At 41.6% G+C, this 26543-nt stretch overlaps 1 protein-coding gene across 6 annotated transcripts in view; it reads right to left on the bottom strand.

Annotated features, from left to right (window-relative positions):
* The window catches only part of LOC121875974 (TWiK family of potassium channels protein 7-like), an 84179-nt gene that overhangs the window by 39574 nt on the left and 18062 nt on the right, over nucleotides 1–26543 (bottom strand). For 4 of the 6 annotated variants that reach the window (XM_042380808.1, XM_042380806.1, XM_042380802.1 and 1 more), the window contains exons 2-5: nucleotides 5728–5797; nucleotides 4548–5083; nucleotides 3755–3926; nucleotides 3397–3529 (exon numbers count right to left, since the gene is read on the bottom strand). In XM_042380808.1, the coding sequence (XP_042236742.1) occupies nucleotides 3397–3529; nucleotides 3755–3926; nucleotides 4548–4626 (384 nt within the window). In that variant the 5' untranslated portion in view covers nucleotides 4627–5083; nucleotides 5728–5797. Of the gene's footprint in view, nucleotides 1–3396; nucleotides 3530–3754; nucleotides 3927–4547; nucleotides 5084–5696; nucleotides 5798–14804; nucleotides 15937–26543 lie in introns of those variants that run through there. The other 2 variants (XM_042380804.1, XM_042380805.1) reach the window with 2 other exon arrangements.

The following is a 26543-nucleotide window of genomic DNA, read 5'->3' as shown; positions in this document are numbered from 1 at the left end:
ATAGATTAATATTTGGTAAGTTGTTTAGTAAAAATGAAAACAACTTAATATCCAAATAAACAAAAACTATTTCAGTAACCTCTGGGTGATTCAGTGTCCTTAACGAATCCTTTATATCAATAACTTATGGTCACGTCTCTGATCCAATCTCCACTAAGGCATTCCCTCACATACACGTTCCATTATCCTCACCCAGAGTAATGGGCAGAACATGAATCTCTGTTAATCTTCACATCATGCTCACTCTGTTAACATCTCAACCGGGTGGAAAACACACACACACACACACACACACACACACACACACACACACACAAGCCGAATTTCATCTCGTTTTATTCGTTCTTGTACACAATACCTATCAGTAGCGACCCGTGAGAGAGGCTGTATCCCTACTAAGCGTATTACAGAACCCCGTGTCAGCAGCAGCTTCGGATATAAGAACTATTATTTGTTTGCATATTTTGCTATTAATATTATTATTTTTTTTAATTATATTCCTTGTGAAATAGGATTACTACTACTACTACTACTACTACTACTACTATTAATAGGAACGATATTAATAAAATGATTGATATTAACATTCACATAATACGAAAATTCGACCATTTCTATTGTGTGAATGTTATCTGTGTTTTGCTCTCGAGACAAACACAGGATCACTCAAAGGAACCAAATACACAAGACCTCAGGTAAACACACATACCTTTATATCGATTATTTGTTTTTACCTGTCCTCTAATTTCTTATTTATCGAGTGTTGTTGCAGCAGAAGCAACTCTTTAGTGCTTTATCTCACCCCAAGGCTTCCCTATATCGTGGCTCAGGCTCGCCAACTTTCCCGAGTCATCTATACTTGGTAGTTTCGCTCGTATGTACCTTATTGCCTGTTATATCCAGATGTTATCATGGCATAATATATCCCTGGGTATAATACGACCTTCTCAGAATACTCCCGTGATAAGTTTACTCGTCTTTGAATTTCATATCACCACTGAAGCTTCCCAGATGTTTATGTAAAAATGTTTGTACAATTGATATATAATCTTTCCTAAATATAACTTAACTGCATCTTTACCATGGCATTAATAGCATGTGTTGGTCTTGGCTAGAGGTTCTCTCTCGTGTGTGTATGTATGTGTGTGTCAGGGTTACGTGGGTAGGTGTGCGTGGGTGATTTATGAGTGTGTGTGTGTGTGTGGGGAGAGGCTGGTTTAGTGTGTGTGTGTGTGTTGGCGAAGACGTGGGTGTGGGTGCAGTTAGTGCGTGCGTGGGTGTGTGTTCCTTGTTCATGTACGTGAGCTTACAAATGTGTGTATATTTGGGTTTGGCCTTGAGAGAGAGAGAGAGGGAATGTGTGTGTATGTGTGTGTGTTTAATGCAGCACTACTCCTTATGTTTTCTGAATGAATTACTTTTTCTTCACATAAGTATTCGTGTTTCATAAGACTGTTGTGTGTGAGCCCCCCCCACCTCCCACACAACACATACAGTATTTGTGAATGTCGAGAAAATATATTTCATCTCCTCTCCTCTTTCTTGCTCCTATTTTTACTTTACCTTTTATTGAATTACCTGAAGCAGAAGGTGAGACACAGGTTACGACTAGGATTCTCTATACTTGTTTCTCCTCATCTTAGAGCGTAGTTATATAGTTCGATTTATTATAGTGATTACTGCCATACTTCACATAAAGGTTTGAGATGGTTATTAGACACAGGTAGTAAAGGTTCCTATCTGTTTCAAATAAGGTACAGTAGTGTGTTCCTAAGCTAAAGCTGCCATTGGTTGAGGGTCCTGTGTTTAGCTCTTCTGGTTGTACTGTACCTGGAGGAAGGACAGGTGTGTTAGCCTTCAGCATGACAGTAAGGCCTCAGGTAGCTCTCTCCATTGTTGTAGAGTCTGTTTCTGTAAGTTCCCGGCTGTTATGGTAGGTTAGTGTCCAGACTATTGCTGTCTAGTGTTTGCTATAAGTGTCTTGACGTCACTATTTTTCCCTACACTTAACTGATAGATCCTGCAGGTGATTCTTCATTGTCGCGTTTGAGTAAAAATTAACACATCATCGTTACTGTTGTGTACTCGTGTTAACACATCACCATTCATCAATCCCGGCTTTGCTTTTACGGCAAATATTACCTTCCATAGTCTACCCCAGGCCGAGGTGTTGGTGGTCCACACTGCAGAGTTTGTTCCGTCACGTAACACTAAGTTGTATCTGTCCTAACTTCTCATGACAAGTGGAATTAATAATCTAGTAAACGCGTTGTTGTAGCTCAGTACTACATTATATGTGTCGGATACTGATACATAAACACGAACATGGAATTGTTAGACTGATACAGCGTTTACAGAAGATACATATTGTAATTTCCCGCTACGATGATCAGGAACCACAACAATTATGTAATAGGCTTACGGGCTTACTGAAACACACAGTAACAGCCTCTCTCCCTCTCTCTTTACACCTACATACATACACACACACACACACACATGAATATTACGGTTTATACTGTATATATACTTATACGAGTATATATCTATCTATCTATCTATCTATCTATCTATCTATCTATCTATCTATATATATATATAGAACAAAGGATTATTTTCCCTGGCAGGTGTAGCGTTAAGAAGAGCAAGCATTGAGGTGTATAAATGGAAGTCAGGGCCAAACAAAGGTGACATTACAAAGGTACTCGAACTATCCAACCAGGAGCGAAATCGTAGCAATGGTTTTAAATTAGATAAATTTATGTTTAGGCGCGAAATAGGTAAACACTGGTTTGGAAATAGAGTAGTGGACGAGTGGAACAAGTTACCAAACACCTTCATTAACTCGAATACGCTGGATAGCTTCAAACATAGGTTGGGTGGATATATGAGCGATAGGGGTTGGGTGTAAATGGGACTGCCCAATATGGACCAATAGGCCCGCTGCAGTTTCCGCCATTCTTGTGTTCTTAATACCAGACACATGTTATATACTGTACTATATTCAGTGGCAGCATCGCTAATGTTTCTCATCATAAAACAAAAGTATAAGATACAATCAAAACCAAATGTGTTATACTGCCAACATTATTTTCTCTGAACATAATAACACATTACTTGGAAGGCGGGAATTTTGTTATATAAATATACAACAATTTCTGTGATTTTTTTTTTCACGACGTTCACCTTAGAAACTCACTGTTCCTATAACTATGACGGATATTTTTCTAATCACGGATATATACTAATCACGGACATTGGACTAATTACGGATATTTTACTAATGGCGTAAGTATCAGCTTAATATCTCTCCCTCTCTCCCTCCATATTTTCCCCATCCATGTTATCAGCCATTACCCATTATATCCACATCATTCACACTCGTCATTCTCTTACCTTTTGGCCAGCCTTCATGGAGGTGTCTGTCACATTCCTAATGCCCTTTCTGGCGTCCTTCACCAGCCCCGTCAACGCCTTCTTCGTGAGGGAGCCCCGACGGGAGTCAGTTCCGGGTGGCAAGAGAGACGACCTGAGGGAGGGTACAAGTTAAAATCTTTCATTGTGAATCATTCCAGAACACCCGAACTACACTTAAGGGTCGTTTAGCCCATGATAGATTTTTTAAGTAGAAAAACCCAAACATTAAACCTTTCTTATCGTTACTATAGGCTCTACTGCGCTCCTTAAGTCACCATTATCATTCACCAATAAGCATTCCACTAGAGTGATCCACCAGTGATCCACCACAACTCACCTCCTGGACGATGGTATGGACTCAGGCTGAGGTGTACCGGAATGTGGAGGTGTGCCGGTGTTGGAAGGCGACACAGGAGTGGTGGAGGGTGTAGAGGGGCGTGGAGGGCGACGTAAGCTGAGGAGGGGCGTGCCTGACTGAGGACTACCACCAGCCGGAGTCCCAAGGAGGTCTGGAGGAGGGAGACAAGGTGAAACTCGAGCATTACCCAAGAAAACTAATGTCGTTTATGCATATATTACAACATTTACCAGGTAGCTTGTAGAGCCATCGATGATTCTTATATACAGGTGATCAAAAAGCCATCCTATACCTCACCTGTTATCCTATACCTCACCTGTTATCCTATACCTCACCTGCCATCCTATACCTCACCTGCCATCCTATACCTCACCTGCCATCCTATACCTCACCTGCCATCCTATACCTCACCTGCCATCCTACACCTCACCTGCCATCCTATACCTCACCTGCCATCCTATATCTCACCTGCCATCCTATACCTCACCTGCCATCCTCTTCCTCACCTGCCATCCTACAACTCATCTACCATCTTACACCTCACCTACCATCCTATACCTCACCTGCCATCCTACACCTCACCTGCCATCCTACACCTCACCTGCCATCCTATACCTCACCTGCCATCCTATACCTCACCTGCCATCCTACACCTCACCTGCCATCCTACACCTCACCTGCCATCCTATACCTCACCTGCCATCCTACAACTCATCTACCATCTTACACCTCACTTGCCATCCTACACCTCAAGTGTCACATTAAGTCTTACCTGGAGAACCTCGCCTGGTGTGTTGTTCGCCATCCAAGAGTCTGCCTCGAGGCTCAGGTGTTCCTGCTGACCAAGACATCGTGTTCTGTGATCTTGTTTCTTTGCTTCAAGTCCGAAACAATACACTCACTCGCTCTATCTCTTCTCTCTGTGTCCGTGGCTACCAGCGTTTGGTTCGTGGTCCGTAAACCTGCAATCAGCGTCCTTTGGTCCGTATTAAGTAGTATTTGATGGTATAGCTTTCAATCAGTGGCTTATTGATCCGTATAACCAGCCTTGACCGCGTAGTCCCGTGTATCAATAACTCACAGGCGATGGTCAGGGATTCGCTGAGTTTGACCCGTATTAAGTCGATGTGTTTGTAGTCTTCTTATCTTATGTTTCTAAAACGCTCCTAAAACCCGTAGTTCTGGTCGTAGTTCCGTGTTGGTTGTGGTCTTGTAGGGAGGGGTGTGGGGGTGTGGGGGGTGGGGGTTCTTTCTTGGTTTGTTAAGTTCTTCTCTAGTGACTAGTTCCTTTATGTTGCTCTGTCTGACCTGTGAAATATAAACGTAACTTTAGCTGTGAGAAATATAAATAACACATTGTCTGAACTGAGAAACAAACTATTCATTGGTTAGTTCAGGTCATATTAAACATTATTTCAGGTTTGTTTGAAATAATTGCTTTTGTTCACCTGAGAAACATAACCCCCATCTTAATGTTTCTCACTTATACTTCTAACCTCCAAACATTTATTAGTACCTCTTCTATAATATATGATTTTAGGTAATATAATTCTCAGCATTTCTCACACCAAGTACAAGGAACAAACGTGTGGTTGGTGATGAGAAATGAGGGGCAATAAGTACGTGCGCCTGGTCTTATGCGTTCTATTTACCAACCTCAGCAGCTTTTAGTATTGCATTTCTACCATTACTTTAAACTCACTACTAAAAAAACGACAAAATTTGGTTTCAATACATATTAATATCCACACTATCTTAAATCTTAGTTAGGAAAAAGTCAATGTTTATTTTTTTTTACAATTATGTATGAATAAAATGACTTCCGGCAGCATTTATACTTTTATAATATATCGTTAAATGAGGACTCAGCGACTCCAGGGATAAGGTTATACACTATGGAAGGACAGGTGTGTTGTCTTACCTGTCAAAAAGGAACAGGTGTAATATCTAACCTGCCAGAGAGGTCCAGGGGTCACAGTGTCTCCGTCTGGATCACCTGTGTGTGGTGACGGCCGCCTCCACCTGTTACCAAAAAAGAAACACATTATAAGGTTATGGTTATTAGTGTAATTACCTGATGTGGTACAATACATAGAGTGGAAAATCTAAGATGAAATTTTAGTGGTAGAGAATACGAACCTAAAGGAACGATGATTGCACTAAACTCAGGTGTAGAGATTAACTGATCCAAGTAAATGATCAACCAAACAATGGATTTACCTGTGTGACCTTGAGTTTGACCTCGTAGCTGGACTTATTTACTTTCATGAGTGAGCTGACTTCTTATACCTATGCACTGACTAAATAACATCTAATTAAAGTTCAGAAAAACATCATCTTCCTGTATCGCAATATAAGACCTATAATGCATTGCGTATGGTAACATAAACTCTATCAGTAGTTCAGTTTCCATCAACTCACTGACCGGGAAGTAAATTGTAATCAGAAAGTGAAATTAGAGAAGGAATCAGCTATTATCAGGTTAGTATTGGCTGTTGCGTGAAATTACGTGATAAGTTGGTTAATTTTCCTGCTTGTTATAACTGCTGACGATACCGAGCTGAAGCAACACACAAAATTATACGATAACCAGCGTGATGAGAAAGAGAGAGAGAGAGAGAGAGAGAGAGAGAGAGAGAGAGAGAGAGACCAATAATAACAATTAGCTGTACATTAATAAGCCTTTCCTTCATTAACTTTGCAATTAGAGTTTATTTCCCGGATGATCATTATGGCCATCACTTTATTATCACCAAGGTGGGTATAATTAACTTACCGACTCATAATATCCTGACCAGTACCCCCCCTCCACCCTTACCTGTCAGTCCACCTGGTCAAAGTCGAGTAATTTAGTATCATGTATGACCCAAATATTATCACGTGTCGAGGGAATAATAATTGTAATTGAATAGTGAATTTATTCCTATTTTTTCTTCACAATTTCAAACGTCACAAAAATATAATAATGAATGAAAGGAACTGTTAATTGCTCATCCGGCCGAGAAAACATTAAACCTATAAATAATGATAAAAAAAAACTAATTATAGGCCCCAAAAAACTTTTACTGTTTTTTTACAATTAAATGAATGAAACGGGTAGATTAAATTAACCAACTGCACTACTGAATTAGTTTTTCAGAAAAGGTATGTTGAATTTCATTATTGTAACAATGAGTTCATGTAAATTGTTTTTCAGGTGTCCAGGTGAATAAAATGTTTGTATTATTACACAAGCATGAGTTTATATATACTTCATGGTGCTGAGAGAGAGAGAGAGAGAGAGAGAGAGAGAGAGAGAGAGAGAGAGAGAATACGAAATCCTAACACGAGGCTTTTATGTACAAAGCATCCACATAATCCTTCAAAGACTACATCTCTCTCTCTCTCTCTCTCTCTCTCTCTCTCTCTCTCACCCGGGAGAGAGGGCGGCGTCCCAGCTTGTTGACTACGTGATCATGACCATTTCACCACCCACTATATCTGTCGTATATATTAATTAAGAGGACAACACACGCTAGGTCACAGGTGCGGTGAGAGGTGAAGATGGTGGTGGTGTGGTGAGAGGTGAAGATGGTGGTGGTGTGGTGAGAGGTGAGGATGGTGGTGGTGTGGTGAGAGGTGAGGATGGTGGTGATGTGGTGAGAGGTGAGGATGGTGGTGATGTGGTGAGGGGTGTGGGAGGTGGTGGTGTGGTGAGGATGGTGGTGGTGAGAGGTGAGGGATGGTGGTGGTGTGGTGGTGGTGGTGTGGTGAGAGGTGAGGGTGGTGTGGTGAGGTGGGATGGTGGGTGGTGTGGTGAGAGGTGAGGATGGTGGTGGTGTGGTGAGGTGAGGTGTGGTGGTGGTGTGGTGAGGGTGTGGGGAGGTGGTGATGTGGTGAGGTGAGGATGGTGGTGGTGTGTGGTGAGGTGGGGATGGTGGTGGTGTGGTGAGAGGTGGGGATGGTGGTGGTGTGGTGAGAGAGGTGAGGATGGTGGTGTGGTGAGGTGAGGATGGTGGTGGTGTGGTGAGAGGTGAGGATGGTGGTGGTGTGGTGAGAGGTGAGGATGGTGGTGGTGTGGTGAGAGGTGAGGATGGTGGTGGTGTGGTGAGAGGTGAGGATGGTGGTTGTTATTTGTACAGCCGCGGTTGCAAGGTGAGTGAACAAGCGCTTAGATATATACGGACACACACACACACACACACACACACACACACACACACACACACACACACACACACACACACACACACACACACACACACACACACACACACACACACACACACACACACACACACACACACACACACACACACACACACACACACGATCGTAATGAGAAATACTGTAAATCAACACCCACTTGCTGCCAGTACCACAAAACACCACATAAACTTGTAGTTGGACTCTTTCACCGTCCAGTAGCAAGAAACAAATTACGTGTTTGACAGTGTGTAACAGCGTCACACACACTGGCAATTTCGGTGTTCCTGCTGTTCTTCTCTTATGTTTCGGAAGGTTTTTAGCGGAAGCCAATGACAGTCGTGAGTGGGTGGATTTAGCTGCCTCGGGTGTACTGTACGTATCTGCATTATAGAGCTTCACCTACCGTGTATTTGTTACTGCCACTTATTTAAAACGAAGGTAAAACTGACCTAGGTTAGGTCAGGTCAGGGTAGGTTATAATAGGTCAGGGTGGATTAGGGTAGGTCAGGTTAGGTCAGGGTAGATTAAGGTTAGGGAGGGCAGGGTGGTGAGGGAGGGCAGGGCGGTGAGGGAGGGCAGGGTGGTGAGGGAGGGCGGTGAGGGAGTACAGGGCCGTGAGGGAGTACAGGGCGGGTATGTACCTTGCACGTTTAATAAGCAGAGGTGTTGCTCCCCTCCCTCGTGTCCTCCCTGCGTCATGTTGAGCGTGGAGACTGCCACATGCTGCCTCTGCCATGATGGATGTGTACTAAGGTGTATGTACACGCTGGTGCATGTGTTGTGGTTCATATATACGATGATGCATGTGTAGTGTGTACCCCAGTGCATGAATAAAGCAGTGAATGTGTACCCCAGTGCATGAATAAAGCAGGGAATGTGTACACCTGCCTACTACCACACGTCACTAGATCTACCACGTCACTTGAGTAACTTTAGTAACTTTTCTCTTGAAATATTTGCGGTACTTTTAATTAATCCACTTCTCCATCACACAACGCTCACTGTACCTACTATTCAATCACTGTATTTCACTATCGACGGACACATGGCTGCATATTATGTTTCCGGGTTATTCGTCCGTCCGTCTCACTGATGGCTCACACTGTCACCTCTGACCAAACCTCTAGCAAATTTGATTATTCCATTGAAACTATGAAAATGACTTACATTTGTTAATTTATCTACCTTCATATTCTTCATGTAACTCTAACACACTCGCCCTAAAAAACTTGCACAGTTACTGATTTTATTTTCTTGTTCTCGTGTTTTCTTGTTCTCGTGTTTTCTTGTTCTCGTGTTCATAGGGCCGCTATAACCACCATGTGAACACCTCCCTAACCTCCACTTGACTGCCACACCTCCACCATTTCCTCCTCTCACTCTTCTACGTGAGGAAGCTGGTCCCCCTTGATTGAGTAGGGCACCCATGTTACCCCTTCCCTCCTCCTTTCATCCCCCACCTCTCCCCTTCTTCTCTTCCCCTCCCTGTTATCACCCCCCTCCCCTCCCCTTCCTGTTACTCATCCTCCCCCTTCCCTTTCTCTCCATTTCTCTTCCTTCCCTCCCTCGATTATTCCCCCTTCCCTCTTCTATCCCTCCCTACTCTACCTTCTCTTACCTCTCCATAATCACCTCCCTCTCCTATCATTTCCTTTCCCCCTCCTCTACATTTCCTCCACTCCCTCACCTTTATTACTTCTACCTACGCTCCTCCTCCCCCTCCCTCTCCCTTAATCATCACCACCACCACCAGTGTCGCAGAGCCTCATACTATTGAGGGGGAAGAGCCATCTGCACTGCTGCTTTTTAGGTCTGCCTGGGTGTAATGAGGTGTGGAGGGGGAGGGAGAGAGGTGAGGGGGAGGGTGAGAGGTGAGGGGGTGGATGAGAGGTGATGTTAGGGTGAGTAGAGGGGAGCAAGGGGCAGGGGGTTTAGGGCAGATCCATGTTTTTGTTTTTGTTTTTGAGAAAGAAGGTTAGTGGTGAAGGGGATTAATAATTATGTAATTCGGAACTAAAGGAAGTAGGGAAGGAGGTGTAGTAGTAGCTTGTGGGGGTGACCGCCTTGCTGCCGACTACCTGAGGTAATGTTGTGGGTAAACGTGTCAACATTTACATTGAGCAGGTAGTGTATGGGACAGGTGGTGTAAGGGTGAGTGTTGGGGGGTACAAGGGTAGGAGTTTGAACGGTGTGTAGGGGTTGGAGGCAGGGGAGTGAAGGGCCGGGGCCAAGGGGCTGGGGAGTGAAGAGCCGGGGCCATGAGGCAGGTGGGTCAAGGGGCTGGGCTATGAGGCAGGGGGAGGGGTCAAAAGGCTGGGCCATGGGGTAGGGGTTAAGGGGCGGGGTCAAGAGGAGGGGTGTGAGGACAGCATGCAAGATAAGCGACTATAAACAAGAGTTATGAAGACAGTATTATAAGGGAGTGTGATGAGAGGGCGGTGGGGGAGTATGAGGGATGAAGGAGCATGTGGTATTAGGGGATATGAGGGAACACATGGGGATTAACGTGGATACATAAGGGATGAGGTGGTAACAGGAGGACACACGAGGAGGTGGTTAAGGAGACGGAGGAATGGGGAAATAAGAGTAGATACTGAGACAGGAAAAGAGTGACGGGTGTGAGGAGTGTGTAGGACGGGGTATGAGGAGGGAGGGAAGGACACAGGTGACGAGAGGATAATCCGGGGAAGAGGGGTGGAGGGGAGTAGGGAAGAGGGGTGGAGGAGCGTGGGGAAGAGGCATGTAGGAGCGTGGAGAACGTGGACGTGGGAAAATATTATGTGTTAGAGGATTACTTGAAGATTGAAGAGGAATTTGGTGATGGAAGGGAAGTGAAAAGGAACTGACTGGAGGGAAGGGTGGTGAGGTGGAAGGGTGGTGAGATGGAAGGGTGGTGAGATGGAAGGGGTGGTGAGGAGGGAAGGGTGGTGTGATGGAAGGGTGGTGAGATGGAAGGGTGGTGAGGAGGAGGGGGCGTGAAGAGAGGATGTGTGTGCGTGTAAACCAGGTGGGTCACATGCCATAGAGAAGTGTCAACAAATGTCCCGTGTTTACTTCTGTGGATTCAGCAGAGTTGAGGTTAACTAATGTAACAAATTACTTCATTTTCCATCAGTAACGTCAACATATTACCAGGTATCGTCTTGTCACTACACAATGCATTAAGTCAGGTTCACACAATATAGTACGTGGGGCACATCAATATTTTGCTCGATATGTCGTATGTTGTGAGAAAAACTGCTGTACGGTATCTTACACAGTGTACACCTATCAAATTATCAATAAACATTTTTTTTTCTTTAGTTTAATAGTTAGGATATTATTAATAGGCAATTATATTTACCTGGTGTTTGTCAATACATTCTCATAATCTCTGTTAAATTATTATTTATTTTAGATGAATTCTACATTTATTAATCTTAGCGTGGCAGAATATTCAGTATTTACAGTGGTCATTCACACAGTGCGGGTGAATCCTTCCCGGGGACAAGCGGACTAAATAAATCACTCTAAGCTCTCTTGAACACTCGGTGGCCTGGTGGTAATACTCTCGCCTCTCACACTGGGGACTTAGGCTGGTAAAGGCTGTAGTGTATATATACAGTAGAGAGAAGATCTGGGTGTTACTGGCAGACTGGTCATGGCGGTAGAGAAGGAAAGATTAAGAAGGCAACTCGTCTGACACTGCAGGAGACATGGGAGAAGTGAAGGTCTGGTTAGTGATGTCTTATGTCTAGTCATACTTAAGACTTGGGAACATCGCCTGGCCCACGAAGGTAATATTTCATGTGTGTGTGTGTGTGTGTGTGTGTGTGTGTGTCTGTGTGTGTGAGCTGTGGGGAGGTGTATACACTACACCAGGAAGGACCTCGGAGGAAGAACACCTATTTCCAGATGCATTATTTTCACTTTAGGAAATGTCTGAGTTTCAGGAGAGGTTTTATTTATAGTAAGACTAAGGATATTACACACTAATGGGTGATATAACGCGGATGTTACTGAATAAAAGTGGAGGTTGAAATTTATCTTGCTAGTTAGCGAAAGAACGCGCATGTTGGTGGTACTGAATGTAGTAAGATTACGACCTCAGTGTGCAGTGGATATAGAATTTGTGTTCAAGGACGTAATATTTAGGGAATATTCTAGGAGACTTGACTGGGTATGGATATTACATTTATGGAGTGATTATTATGAGCAAAGGAGAGGGTGTAGGTGGAAGGTGTTGTGAGACGATAATCAATGGGGAATAAGCAGACTGAAGGAGGTAGATCTGGCTGGACCTTGACGCACTTCAGTAATATAATAGTTGTCAGATGTGAACCTCCTACAACATCATACAGTAGGTGGAGAGACACATAGATAATTAAAGACTTGAGGGGACTTAAAAGAATGTTTGGTAAAGTAAGACCTCAAGGCAGATCTCGCCAGAAACGTATGTTGTCTAGATAGTGTCGAGGTTCTGAGACGAGAGAGGAAACGGGTCGTGTTGTGGAGCGGCTGGAGTAAACTATATCAGTCTCAAGAAAGAAAATAGGTAAAATATAATCCTAATACATCATTCGTTCCTTAAATCAAAACATTGTAAGAGTGACAGAGGGTTCTTCTCCCTACACCAGTAACTTAATCAACATCTCGTCATATCTACTTCTTGAAACTTAGCAAAGAAACAAACTCTAAAAAATATTGTTTTTATCATCCTCAATTTTTTGGATGACATTACTCGCATACTTTATATAATCAACGCCCGCCATCACCTGTACTACATGTCTTAAATTGTGTCTCAATACACGCTAGTTGTCCTTAATTCCTGTTTTAACTACTAAGGAATTCCAGTAAACATTCCAAAGTCTTGTCAGCTGGAAAGTTTAAGTATCTTTAATTTGTATCTCCTCCTTTCATTGTTCTTTCCTTCATTTTTCTTCTCTTATTCTAATGTTTGGATAATATACAATCATCTCTCGTGTGTGTGTGTGTGTGTGTACTGAATCCCAGTTTGGTTAAGCACCCCACCTAGAGTATCATATCGACCCGGGGTACACGCACATTGCCCATCTTCACGTCACACCGGAAATTTTGACTCAGCATTCCAACACACCAAATTTTTCCCCCTCTCATCTTTTATTCTTTACAACTTATGGGTGACGCTTCCTTTACACAACTTTCCAGCCTTGGTCATTTAAATCATTAGACTTCAAGCGCGTCTGTCTAACTTTTCCAACTCTCTGGACTTTTGTAACTCGTCCATCGATGGATTTGGTTCCTGGTTTTGAATTTTTCAGTCGCATCTATTCCTAAGTTTTCAGTCTTTTACACAACGTCTAAGCTGGTATTTTGACTTTACTTGATACATCTATTAAACAAGTTTGATTTTTCTGAAAGTCGAAGGTTTTTCACAATGCCGGAAGTAGAAAAATCATCATAAAATACACACACTAGATATAGCTACAGTAAAAGTATGACGAAACTATTCTAACTTTCCTAACAATACTTTCTTAAATATCTAGTTTTCGTAATTATGGCTAAAAATTCCACCTTTCTAGATACATCAATGTCTAATTTTTCACCCAATCAAGACATATAAACACCAACATGCTAAAATTTCCAAGACATATTTCTGACCAAAATTTTAAACTCTGCTGACTCATGAACACAAAATACGATGCTGATACGGAATTCCTGCTAAATTAAATTCTTTCAACACTCAATATATTATAGGTGTTTTTTTTTCAACGTCTGTGAGCAAATTAACAATTAATTTTCCGCCCTACTGACCACCTTACACCACGTATATAAAAGCCTTTCAGGAATTCAAGAAATGTGAGTTTTTATTAGTAACCTGAGAGACATAATGTGAATATTATAACTTTGTGTGTTTATGTATTATAATGAGTGTGTGTGTGTGTGTGTGTGTGTGTGTGTGTGTGTGTGTGAACGTGACGTGACACTGTGTATGAATATGACAGTGTGTGATCGTGACACTGCGACACTGAGTATGAATATGACAGTGTGTGACCGTGACACTGCGACACTGAGTATGAATATGACAGTGTGTGACCGTGACACTGTGTATGAATATGACAGTGTGTGACCGTGACACTGCGACACTGAGTATGAATATGACAGTGTGTGACCGTGACACTGAGTATGAATATGACAGTGTGTGACCGTGACACTACGACACTGTGTATAATCGAACCATTGACCCTCGGGACAAGAGGCGAGTGGTGTACCCAAGAGACAATAACAAGTTAAACCATCCTTCCATTACCATATATTTTTTCAGAAACCACAATATAAATACGGGGTTCCATACTGGTATTTCTACATATAATAAACTTTAATTATATACATTCACATAGATCAGCCACAAACACGTGAGGAACTCGGCAAGATCAGACTCTCTTCCCTCCCAATTACTATCAAAGTTTCCAAAGTTATATATCGGAAGGTTTGGATATTTTATGAACATATCAAAACTTCCCATGACAGCGTCCACGAAACAACAGCAACTTTTGACGAGACAACAAAGGCTGGATGGATGTTATTAAGGCTCAAACAAAGGCTGGATGGATGTTATTAAGGAGCATTTATTTTTTGATTAAACATTAACTTCTCCTCATTGTTGTATTTTCAATCAAAATTTAATCTTCACTGAAATAAATATTATTTAGTCGATATCAAAAGTATATAACTGTAGGTCAAAAATAATATCGTAAACTATTTAATATTAAAATCATATGAAACTACTTTTTTTTATTGAATTGACTTTCTGGTATAAGGCAAAATATTCATCCTAATTAAAGACGAGAATAAACAAACACTTAAGAGTACCACGACCTACCTAGAGGAGCCCGTCACGATAACATAAACACAGAGACTTCAATCCTGTGTTACAAACTCAGTAACATCTCTCAGCTTGACAAGAGATTCTCACAACCTCGTTATCTGCTCACACTACATCACTATATTGGTCACTAGTACGACACCATAGCCTAGAATCGCACAATATCACTGCACTGGTCACCGTCAAGGCACTATAGTCGTTCTTTTTTAGTCCCATAACACTATACTAATCACCATATATCCAGGTTTTTCACCATATAGATATAGTGTCATGCAACGTTATGTGACGCCTCAAATAACTCACTAAATACTGATACTTTCTTAGGGTTCAATATACTGACGTTTCTGCTGACGTTTCTGCTGACGTTTCTGCTGACGTTTTGGTTTTCAGGGTCGTCAGCTGTTGCTCCCGTCTCTTACACGAACAAAGAAGCGAATCTTAACTTTACCAGAATACAGAATTTTCTTGTTGTTGGGATTCATTAATATATATACGTGATTAATATTGCTTTGATCTTTCTTGTTAATTCAGATCTGAGGAATTCTTAAACTGTCTTGCCTGTATCGTATATTAACACTGAGGTCAACACACACACGCACGATGGTCATCCGTATTCATTGTTCATTTTGTTTTCAATTTTACCGTAATGTTATAAGAGTATCCACGTTTCATCAGTTTGATCTTCATAACAAACCATAAAGGCAGGTTTTCTAAGAATTTCTTTTTTTTTTTACTTGAAATAAAAGGTTTCTGGGTAAACAACTCACATATGATAACGCATTTGGGTATTATATTTACGCGGTAGATGAACACACCTCAAGTAAACGTACAATAGTTCTTTCATCAAGATAAATAAACAACAGGCGCACAGAGATAACACTGCCACATGCACCACAACACAAACACTGCGCCTCTACGGGAGTAACCATGTACCCCCGCCCTCCCAGCTTAACACTGTTCTTCAAAGCCAGGCATCACAACAAATGACAGGCCAGTCTTCCTCTCCACGTAAATAGACTAAGTGGATCTGTATTCTAGTCACACATTCACTAAAGAGGGAATGAGAGGCAGGGAGAGGGTGACGGTGGTGCTAGTAGAGTGGGAGAGAGAGGGAGAGTGGTGGGGCGGTATCCGCAGTCCAGCATGGAGACGGTCTGGCCCTCTCCACCACATCAGGGCTCCGCTCAATAACCTTCCTGCCCGCCACTGCATTCTTGATTTTATCCCTGTCTACACCTTGTACCATTATTGTCTACACCTTGTACCAATACAATCTACACCCTGTACCATTATTGTTTACACCCTGTACCATTATTGTCTACACCCTGTACCATTATTGTCTACACCCTGTATCATTACAGTCTACACCCTGTACCATTATTGTCTACACCCTGTACCATTACAGTCTACACCTTGCACCATTATTGTCTACACCCTGTACCATTATTGTCTACACCCTGTATCATTACAGTCTACACCCTGTACCATTATTGTCTACACCCTGTACCATTACTGTCTACACCCTGTACCATTACTGGTTACACCTTGTACCATTATGACGCTATTTTACACCCTAGAGGCCTAGACCATCCTGCTTCACTCCTCATACACTGTAATATCCTTTATATATTATCATGTTATCCTATCCTCACCTCACACAGTTCCTGGTATTGACTGCATCATGCCTCACATTATCCTTACATTCCTAAATCTACTTTAACTTTTAGTCACCATTCCAGGAGTTTTTCTTGGCACTTTCTTACATCACTGCTGGTAATTATATTCTCCTGTACTGTTCCCGAGTCTCTGTTCTCTATACTTATATTATTTAACTGTTTTATTTAGTTTCTCAGTCAGCTGACTTGGTTCACCTCACGTGAGAGTTGATGCTATGGCTCCCCTGACACTTACTACACGAGCGACCTTCCTGAGTGTCTTATAAACGTTCATAAGTGGCTACGTGTTTATTTCTCCCTTGAGTCTTAATTCTTAACTCAAATCACGTTGCAGTATTCAGTTAATGCAATTTACATTAAGCTGGATGAGTCACACGCCATTCACCTAACTTCATGGTATGGTGCATAAGGGTTTGTCTACCTTGATTTTATTCCTAAGTGGACCTTTTCCTCGTTCAAGATGGCCAGAATCTTATAATGGCCACCTGCTAATTCTAGGTGGCCATCTTCTTACTTTAGATGGCTAACCACTTCCTCCACTGCACCTCGGTCAGGTTTGTTTGTGTGGCTGCCTCTTTGGTCTTTATTGTTGCCATCAAGTTAACTGCAGCTTCCGTCTGTGTGTTCCGTCAGCGCTAATGAAGCGTGTTGTCCCACTGTCGGTCTTGTCAACACTGAGGGCCACCCCATAGTCCAGGGGTTACCATATTGCCGCTGTCACCACTGTCACGTCACCATAGTCCATCACAAAGTTAATATACAGAGTTTGGGACATGAACCGCTGAGTTGTCTTGAGACTGAAATTCACCTGTCGCCTGGCACCAGAACCCCTGCAGCTTCACAGTATACTCGTTCACACAAGCACAATGAGTCACCTCACCTCGACGGGACATGAATTATCACAGTGCTTGAGGCTTACCATCATTATACACTCTCATCACCAGGACAAATCTTGTTAGCAGAGGACGCCAGGGTGACGGGAGAGGCGGCGGAAACCCTCACAAAGGCTCATCACTGCCACACCCACTCTAGGAATCTATCTCAGACACTCGCACTGATCTGGAAAGTGACTGATGTGTGGCAGTGACAAATCACACAGCTTCGTTGTAATATCCTGCCGTAATGACTCCAGCGACATCAAAGGCAGCTGATTGTCACCTGTGAGACAGTGCTACAGGTAAACCCAGCGAGCGTCCTAAGGAAGGTTAATCAGGGCTAAAGGTCTCTGGCGTGTGACCTCATGTACACTAACCTAACCAACTACAACACAACATCAATGTACGGAGGACAGAGTGTAGAGGCAACAGTACAAGAAAATACGTAAGGAACAGAAAATTGCAAGACAATTAAGGGACATTCAGTTTGTTAAGTTAGCCCTTCACTCCTCAACAAAACGAAAAAAAATAATAAGAAAGTGCTGTTAAGTTCACATAGGAGAGAGAGAGAGAGAGAGAGAGAGAGAGAGAGAGAGAGAGAGAGAGAGAGAGAGAGAGAGAGAGATCTTACTAACACACACACACAAACACCAGAGGAACCTTCAGACAGCTACCAGTAGGTCGTACAGAGGAACACAACTGCTGTCATGAGCGGCCACAACCACACCAAGAGGACTTAACTTACTTCTGGATAGGTCACTCTTGTCTCGCTGTGGACGTTAGGTAGCAATTATGTTTCTCCTTCTACGAGGACACGAAGATATAATAATTGTGTTTTTAGCTACTTTTGTCTGTCTGTCTGTCTGTCTGTCTGTCTGTCTGTCTGTCTGTCTGTCTGTCTGTCTGTCTGTCTGTCAGGTATAAAAAAAATCCCGTGTGTTCTTCTCTCTTATGAATTCTAATTTTGCTTGACGGACGTTTATTGACATTGTTCGTAATTACTGGGACTAATTGAAGGTATTGTGAAGGTAATTGTTGATTGTTTAAGGCAATAGGAGTCAATAGAAGAGATAACAGGTAATGTCACCTAGTCATAATACAGACTAATCAATCGTATATATTTATTACGGCGACAAATCACACTCACAAACACATCAACCACCAATCACACTTAGTTACTACACCCATCAATCACTCACACACCACATCAACCACCAATCACACATAGTTACTACACCCACCAACCCCAGACAGTCACATACCCTGAGCAACCGCCCACATTAATGGCTGCCATGAAGTTTACAACCAAACACTGCAGTAGAGACAAGAGGCCGAGTCCACCAACAGGCAGTCATGATAATAAGTTCATTTGGAATGTAGATGCGAAGCCCTGCAGTGTCTGGCTCCTCAGGGGTTTATTTGTTAAGTAATTCTCCTAATTTCCTAAGTGACTTGCAGCACACACAAAAAATATCACCTAAATGTCGTCAGAATTGCATTGAGATTTGATTTTAGCTCAATATAGTGAAAGGAAATTCTAGTAAGTTGTCACTGAGTGTGTTCTATAGTGCTACGGATGCACTGCAGATACACATAACTAGTAAAAAAACATTTGACCGATCACTTCATTTGCACGAACACTTTCAAATCCTTAGTAAAAAAATTAACTTACCTTTCAAACACGTTGTACCTATCCAATTAAACACTTTATTTACATACATAATTGGTGTTAAGTGTTTGGCTACGTGAGGACATGTGTTGATCGTTTATTGGTTGGATACTTGAGGGGGTTATATGTAAGCTTGATGTTGATTGGTTGGTTATTTGAGGGTTCATATGTGAGTTAGGCATTGATTGGTTGGGTATATGAGGATTTATATGTTAACTGGGCGTTTATTGGGTGTGTATTGTGAGCTGTGCATTGATTGGTTAGGTCCTCGAGGATTAGGAGAAAGCTATGTATTCTAAGTTTTTATTTAACACTGCAAGTTTATTAATAAGGTTTCTAATGTTAGCTTTATCAGTTATCATTTATATTACTACATTGTTACCACATGTTTTACTACACTACACAGCTTCTATATACAGATTACATAATACGATATTTTCAGGTTGGTTATATGATCAATTCTCAACCCCTCTACCCCTTCCTATGCTCTCCCTCTCCCCCTCCTCCCTATGCTCTCCTCCCTACTACCTATGCTCTCCCCCATGTTCCCAAAACCACCTATGCTCCCTCTCAAAAGCACAGCACCTCAGACAAGTCACAGACAAACCAGGGCGCTCACGACAGTCCACTTAGTGTCCTGCCTCTCACTCTGCCTTCTTCACAAAGCAGAATTTAATGAACCAATTAGCTGGTTTTTGCCAGATATGAGATATAGTGGCACCTCCTTAATTAACAGACAGACAGCTTTGCCTCACCTAAATTGGGCATAACGAGGTGTGCGTCAGTTATAAATTCGTCTCGAAATAATTAATACAACGTTCTGAAGTTCCCAGGTCAGGTTTCTCGAAAGTTTGATAAGAAAAATGAAAACAAGATCAAAGCTGAAGTTCGTGGAAGTTAAAGTTTATTATAAAAAAAAAGAGATGGATTTCGAATTTTATAAAACTGTTAATTAAGACAGACAAAATCTTTTGAATATGAATTTTTATAAGATATTGAGGTGTAAAATAGGAAGGTCAAAGAGGAGTGAATTATTTTTATTGTTTTTTTATGCCGAGGGAACAAAAGCATTCGAGTGTGACCCCAGAGAGTTGAGATACAGTACAGGGTGATGGCCGGGTGTGTGATGGTCTGGTGTGTGATGGCCGGGTGTGTGATGGCCGGGTGTGTGATGGCCGGGTGTGTGATGGCCAGGTGAGCTTTCCTTTCATAAAGTACAGTAGTTAAAAAGGAAAGTTGTGCCTGTTAATATGGCCCCTCATAAACTATGCTTGGAGGCGACACACACACACACACGCACGCACGCACGCACGCACAACACCCGCACGCGAGCACACAAGCACTAATAGCCAACAGGTGTTCAGTGGCGGCCAAAAAGAGGTCAGAAAGAGAGTGCGTCCACAAGCACTGCCAGGTGTATGAACGTCACTCTGTTAACAGTGATTGGCTCAGCGACACCAAAGAACTTGTGAATTGAAAGTGGCGGACGGGATGCAGTGGTGACGTAGGGAACATTACTGTATGGCGAAATATCTTAAAATAGTGATGGAAAGGCTATAATCCTGTGTGTGTGTGTGTGTGTGTGTGTGTGTGTGTAAATGGCGTGGCATCACATATGATTTCCTTTTCTTTGTTTTCGCTGTTCACTTTATTTATACTTGGGTGTAAGTAAGCCCAGACGCAGCCACTGAGAGGACACAGCCAATAAAGAACGCCATAATAAACACAGCTGCTGCGGATGACCCACGTGACCACCCAAATGATGTGTGGCGCAGAAGCAAAAAGAGAAAAAAGTGAGAGTTGGAGACTGAGGGAGTGTGGAGCGGCCATTGCACCCTGGCCAACATCTACCTTAATATATGATCACCTTTTACTCGCCTTCATCAACGTGGTCGACCATAACAGACTCCTTGTCAAGTAAAGGTATTCACTTATCTGATCGACTCAGCCTAAAAGATATAAACTGTTTTTTGCTGGAATGGAAAATGGCTGAGCTTTAATCTCTTTTTATTGAGCTACATGTACACGAAAATAAAACAGCATGTATTATTATGACTTCGCTTGTTGAAGATAATAATATACTTACAGTAACAGGATATTAAGGGTCTCACACAACAGACTTATAGGAAGAACGTTATACAACCAAAAGGGAAGAATGTTTAGTGTATTAAACAGAAAAAATAAAAATGTCATCAGTGGGCAGAAATATTTCACTCAGTTTATTCAATCATGACTTTCCCTGTCCATTTATATACAAGATGTTTGAGAAATATTCGCATTCTTAATAATTATGGGGATGTATTCCTGAGACATACATAAGGGCAAATGTCTACATGACCATAGTGTCAATACGCCTTAGTTACAGAGTTATATCACATGACAGTTGGCGTTGGAATGTGATAAGATCTAGAGTATAAAATTATGACATATCCAGTGTTTTTTGTACAATTTATTTACAATCATATACAAACTAATGTGGATTTTATAGTAAATATTCCAAGTTCCGGCCTTTGATATGTTATGTTTTATGCCCATAGACTTGTTGCAGTCCTCCTTTACTCAGTTTTGTGGTATAAATCTGACACTATGTTACATTTATCCTTATGTATGTCTCAGGAATACATCCCCAGAATTTTGAAACATATTTTAATACTTCATGATAATAAACGAAGCCTTAAATGAAACAGAACTATTTTTACCACATACGGTTTCAGCAACTTCCAATACCTGTACATCTCCTGGGGACGACTAACAGACTGGCATCATTGGCACACCACAATACCTGTCCAGACGCGACAAATCCGGTATTGGCAAATATACAACACAAGTTTAAACGCTTAATCCTCAATACAAACAAACTCTACAGTATGCACTACGAGCTGTTGATGATACGAGACAAGGAATTCTGTCTTGTGTCGTAAAGTTGTCAGTTTATTCCCGCACTTAATGACGGTGCTTCAACAAGGCGGCCATTCTCAATGTTTCCTAAAACCTTATATAAACTGAGGTAATGTCCTGCTATTATGTCTGCTGTCGAGATTGGCGAGGTGCTGCTACGACTTATAAACACAAAGAACACGTTTTGGTTTTTCTCTCTCTCTCTCTCTCTTGTCTGACGCGCATCACACGTTAAGTTCAGTAGTCCGTGACGACTGCTGGAATGTTGCTCGCTGGTTAGGGGAGGGAGGGGGGGATTAGTAGGTGGGAGGGTGAGGAGGGAGTGGAATGGGAGGAAGGGTAAGGGACTGGAGGGAAGGGTAAGGGACGAGAGGGAAGGGTATGGAAGGATGGATGGCGGGAGGGGATGGTAGGTTGGGGGAGGGAGGGGATGATGAGTGGTGGGGAAAGAAGGATGTTACTACTCTGTCTCGTACAGTAAATAATATTAATCATCACTAACTACATACTATATATAACCCAAAATAACCCATTGTTAAGGGAAGGTACCAGAACCTCCCCTTAGACCCCTTACCCTTCTTTCCTTCGACTCAATTTATCTCCCTTTTCTCTTCCTTCCTCAATCCCTCTCCCATCTTATCTCTTCTGTTCCACTCCTTCTCCTCCTCCTCAATTCCCTCATCATTCCTCCGTCATCCTTTACCTCTTGAGGCATTTTGTCACCATAACTTCAAACAAATTAAAAAAAAAAATTCTCCCACCTGCGTCATACCTGAGAAGACGTCCTCTATGGCGTAAAACTATTCACCCATTTTGTAAAGGGAAAGTCAGTGAAATAAGGGAGGTTTCTTTTTGTGTTGCAGGAAGGCAGAAGGAGGCACCGTGCTGCTTCAGGAGATGTTGAGTTTCTTGTGTTGAAGGATTTGGAGACTCTCTTTGGCTAATGTAGTCATCTCCAATTAAATCTTAATTTTTCTTGTATCATTACGGTTTTATGTTTGATAAGACGACAAAACGGACAAAGAAGGAATTAAGAAAGGCCACAAAAAGTGTCTGGTTAGTGAGTGTGTTGGTGTGTAGGGTAGACTAGTGAGTGAGTGTGTTGGTATGTATGTTGGTGAGTGTGTTGGTGTGTAGGGTAGACTAGTGAGTGAGTGTGTTGGTATATAGAGTATGTTGGTTAGAGTGTGTTGGTGTGTAGGGTAGACGAGTGAGTGTGTTGGTGGGAAAACGGGATTTAAAAAGAGGTTTGATTTCACTATCCATCAGCTTCAAAATGTCCTTCCTTTTAATACGTAGAAAACAGACAGACAGACAGACAGACATCAATGGTAAAGCTTTACGGCCACCAGCCATCTGGGGAGATTACACCCAAGCGTTAAAATACCCAGTAGTCGGTTTCCAAGACAATTATAAAAAAACTCCTCGTGGAGATTACTATCAGAGGAAGGATATACCAGGAACCACCGACAATAGGATGTCACAGATAGATTAGTGTGGTTTCCAGAGGTCATATCATCGAGGCTGGAGGAGGAAGGAGCAGCATGAGAGAGGAAGTTCTTGATCCTCAATACTGATGCCTCCTCCCACGTTTTGTTCTGCCGAGGTGAAAAGTCGCCAGGATCATTTTGTTCTTATATCGAGGGAAGAAGTGGAGTGACGTATACACTTATATCACATCATAAGTGTTGGTATCAGTATATATCGACATTGATCAATAGGAAGGTAAATACACAAAAATATGTATGAAATAGAAGAATATATATATTTCTAAATGACAACAGGCGGATAGAAAAGAAGAGAGAGAGAGAGAGAGAGAGAGAGAGAAGCTATCACAAGCGCAACCTAACACAGCTCCACACTTCTGTCACGTCAGCCTCCACCATAACTTATAATGAACAAAGCTGATGACGAAATAAAACAACTCATCCACACACAAAACTCTTCTTTCAAAATGTAAAAAAACAAAAAACAAAAAAAACAACAGCAGCAAACAACTTATTATTGATATATCTATTAATGGACATCACTTTTATTTATAACTAATTGGTATACAGTGACTCAAGAAAAGTATTCATACGAAATTGTGTTGAGAGAATATGACACAAAGGACGATAGATTTTGACAACCTTACCGAGACAAAGGGAGTCGTAGTGTTCATTCTAAAATTCATCGATCACCCCAAGTAAAGATGGTTTTCTGGGTGACTGTTTATAGTAAGGGTTAATACCATGTGCCAAGTGCTTCTACAGGAGGACCCCAGAACACCTGTAGACAACCTTCTCACATCTCAAACCGCCGTACTAACGATACATCATCAACTGTATATCGCCTATATATCTCTTTCTTTTTCTCTCCCCTGTAGAACTGTGTAGAAATGTTTGTGTGGATTTTACGTGAATTTCCATTTAGTGGTGTAGTGGTTACAACCTCAGTGTGGGATAATCTACCGGCCCATATTAAATTTTCCTATGTGCATGTTTAAAACTTTCCTTCAATTAAAGGTAGAATAAATTTCGTATCAGAAATTTTTACAAAAATATCAAGACGAAAAATGAAAAAAAAGAAGATAAAGTTATCATATAAAATATCTCCTATGTTTATTATTTACTCAAAATCCTCAAGAAATCATCCAGACTGTAGCCGGATACAAATTGAAAATACAATAATAAAGTTCAATTAGGATGGAGTCTTTTCTCTTGGCTAAAGTAGTATTCAAATACATGGAAATGAGGTCTAGTTTGTTGCCTTTCTCTACTCACTTGGGCTGGGTGAAGCCTTGGAGAGGGTGTAAGGCAACTGGTTTATCTCGTGTCAGAGCCAAGGTCATAACACGTCATTACTGGTGTCACGTGTTGGGTCATAGTTGTGGTAGACCAGTTGTTACATGAGGTAATTCAGGTCATAGCTGGTCAGTCGTGTGTCATTAAGGGTCGCAGCAGTTTTTAGGTTGGCATACATGTAGCCACAGTATGGTAGTCCAGTGTCAACAACAGGGGTCACAGGAGGTCAATTGAGTGTTACATGGGGTCGCAGTTGGTCAGATGAGTGTTACATGGGGTCACAGTTGGTCAATTGATGAGTGTTACATGGGGTCACAGTAGGTCAATTAGGTGTCACGTGGACAAATATATATAACATGTATAATGAATTTCCCTACATCATAATTTCCGGATTTCGAGATCAATTTTAAAAACGTTATGTAAATAATTAATATATAAAAATTAACGCTGGTACTATCGTGGACAAAAGTTCGCTCCATGTAGTGAAACTGAGACGCGTGAATGAGTCTCCGAACTGACTTACCCTGATTGTTATCTGGTGCGGGTGTGCTGTGAGGGTCGATACTGCTTCAGTTTGAGAAGGAGCGAACTTTTGTCCACGATAGTACAGGTATAAGTGGAGGTACAGGTAAAAGTGGAGGTACAAATGTAGGTACAGGTGGAGGTACAGGTACAAGTGGAGGTACAGGTACACATAATTTTTCATCCATACAGACAACGTGTAGGTCAGCTTGGCAATGTAAAGTTTTTTTTTGTTTCAATTATATCTCAGAGACGAAAACCTGAGGACTCCATTGTCATAGTTTGTCATTCTATTATTTTCTCTGTGGTAACTACGACTATCATCATTATTCTTTGTTTTTATTTAGCAGTTTCAGGTCATTGTCCCTGTAGTTGTAAAGAATAATCCATTTTTATTTTAATCTTACTCGCTCGGATTAGTTCATCATTGAAATTAACAAACTGTGAACTAATAAGCTTTGTTGTGAAGTGTCATTTGGTTATTGAGGTCATCGGTGTAAGAGGATCTATTCATATGTTCCTCAGTTAAGATTTTGTTTTCTCTCTTCACAGTTGTTTTTTAAGTTCTCGTTGAGTTGTACTGATAAAAGTTCCCTTTGTTGTAAAGAATGACGTTTCCTGTTAAGTTGCACACAGAAAATATTCCTTGTTGAGTTCCATAAAACCGGTCCCTTGTATAGAAAAAGTTCCCTGCCGAGTTGCATAGACAAACGTTCTCTGTCGAGTTGCATAGACAAAAACGTTCCCTGCCGAGTTGCATAAACAAACGTTCCGTGTAGAGCTGTATATACAAACCGTAACCATAATGTTCTATAACTCCTAAATACTGATATAGATGCTGCAGTCAGACGATCACACACACACACACACACCACAGCATCACCCTGGGCAACGCGGCACAACAACAGGATTACGTTTGCAACACAGATAATGAAAATCCGGGAACTCACATTTTGTTCCAAGTGACTTTCTAAAGAATTATACTCGTGTGATGGACAACAGAATCCATTCCGGTATTAATCCTATAGTGTTCCGGAAAATATATATATATAGAGATGAAATATATATTATACAGTGTATACAGAAAAGAAATATATGGTATTGGAAGCCACTTGTTATCGTATTACGTGGTATTGAAGCTTCCTGAGCCTCCACTGGTTATATCACTTATACTCTCGTCTATAATTCTTATCAAGTTGCTGCTGCAGGTTTCCATTAAATATTGATTTGTTTATGATGTGTTTTCTGATTAACTGAAAACAGCAAAAACAACATTTACAACTAATCCTGCCAAAACAAATTAAATTACTGAA

The sequence above is a fragment of the Homarus americanus genome, unplaced genomic scaffold (genome assembly GCF_018991925.1).
Source record: "Homarus americanus isolate GMGI-L3 unplaced genomic scaffold, GMGI_Hamer_2.0 scaffold42818, whole genome shotgun sequence".
In the NCBI taxonomy this organism is placed as follows: Eukaryota; Metazoa; Arthropoda; class Malacostraca; order Decapoda; family Nephropidae; genus Homarus; species Homarus americanus.
Note: the sequence above shows the minus strand (reverse complement) of the source record. Positions and strands in the feature narration are given on the sequence as shown.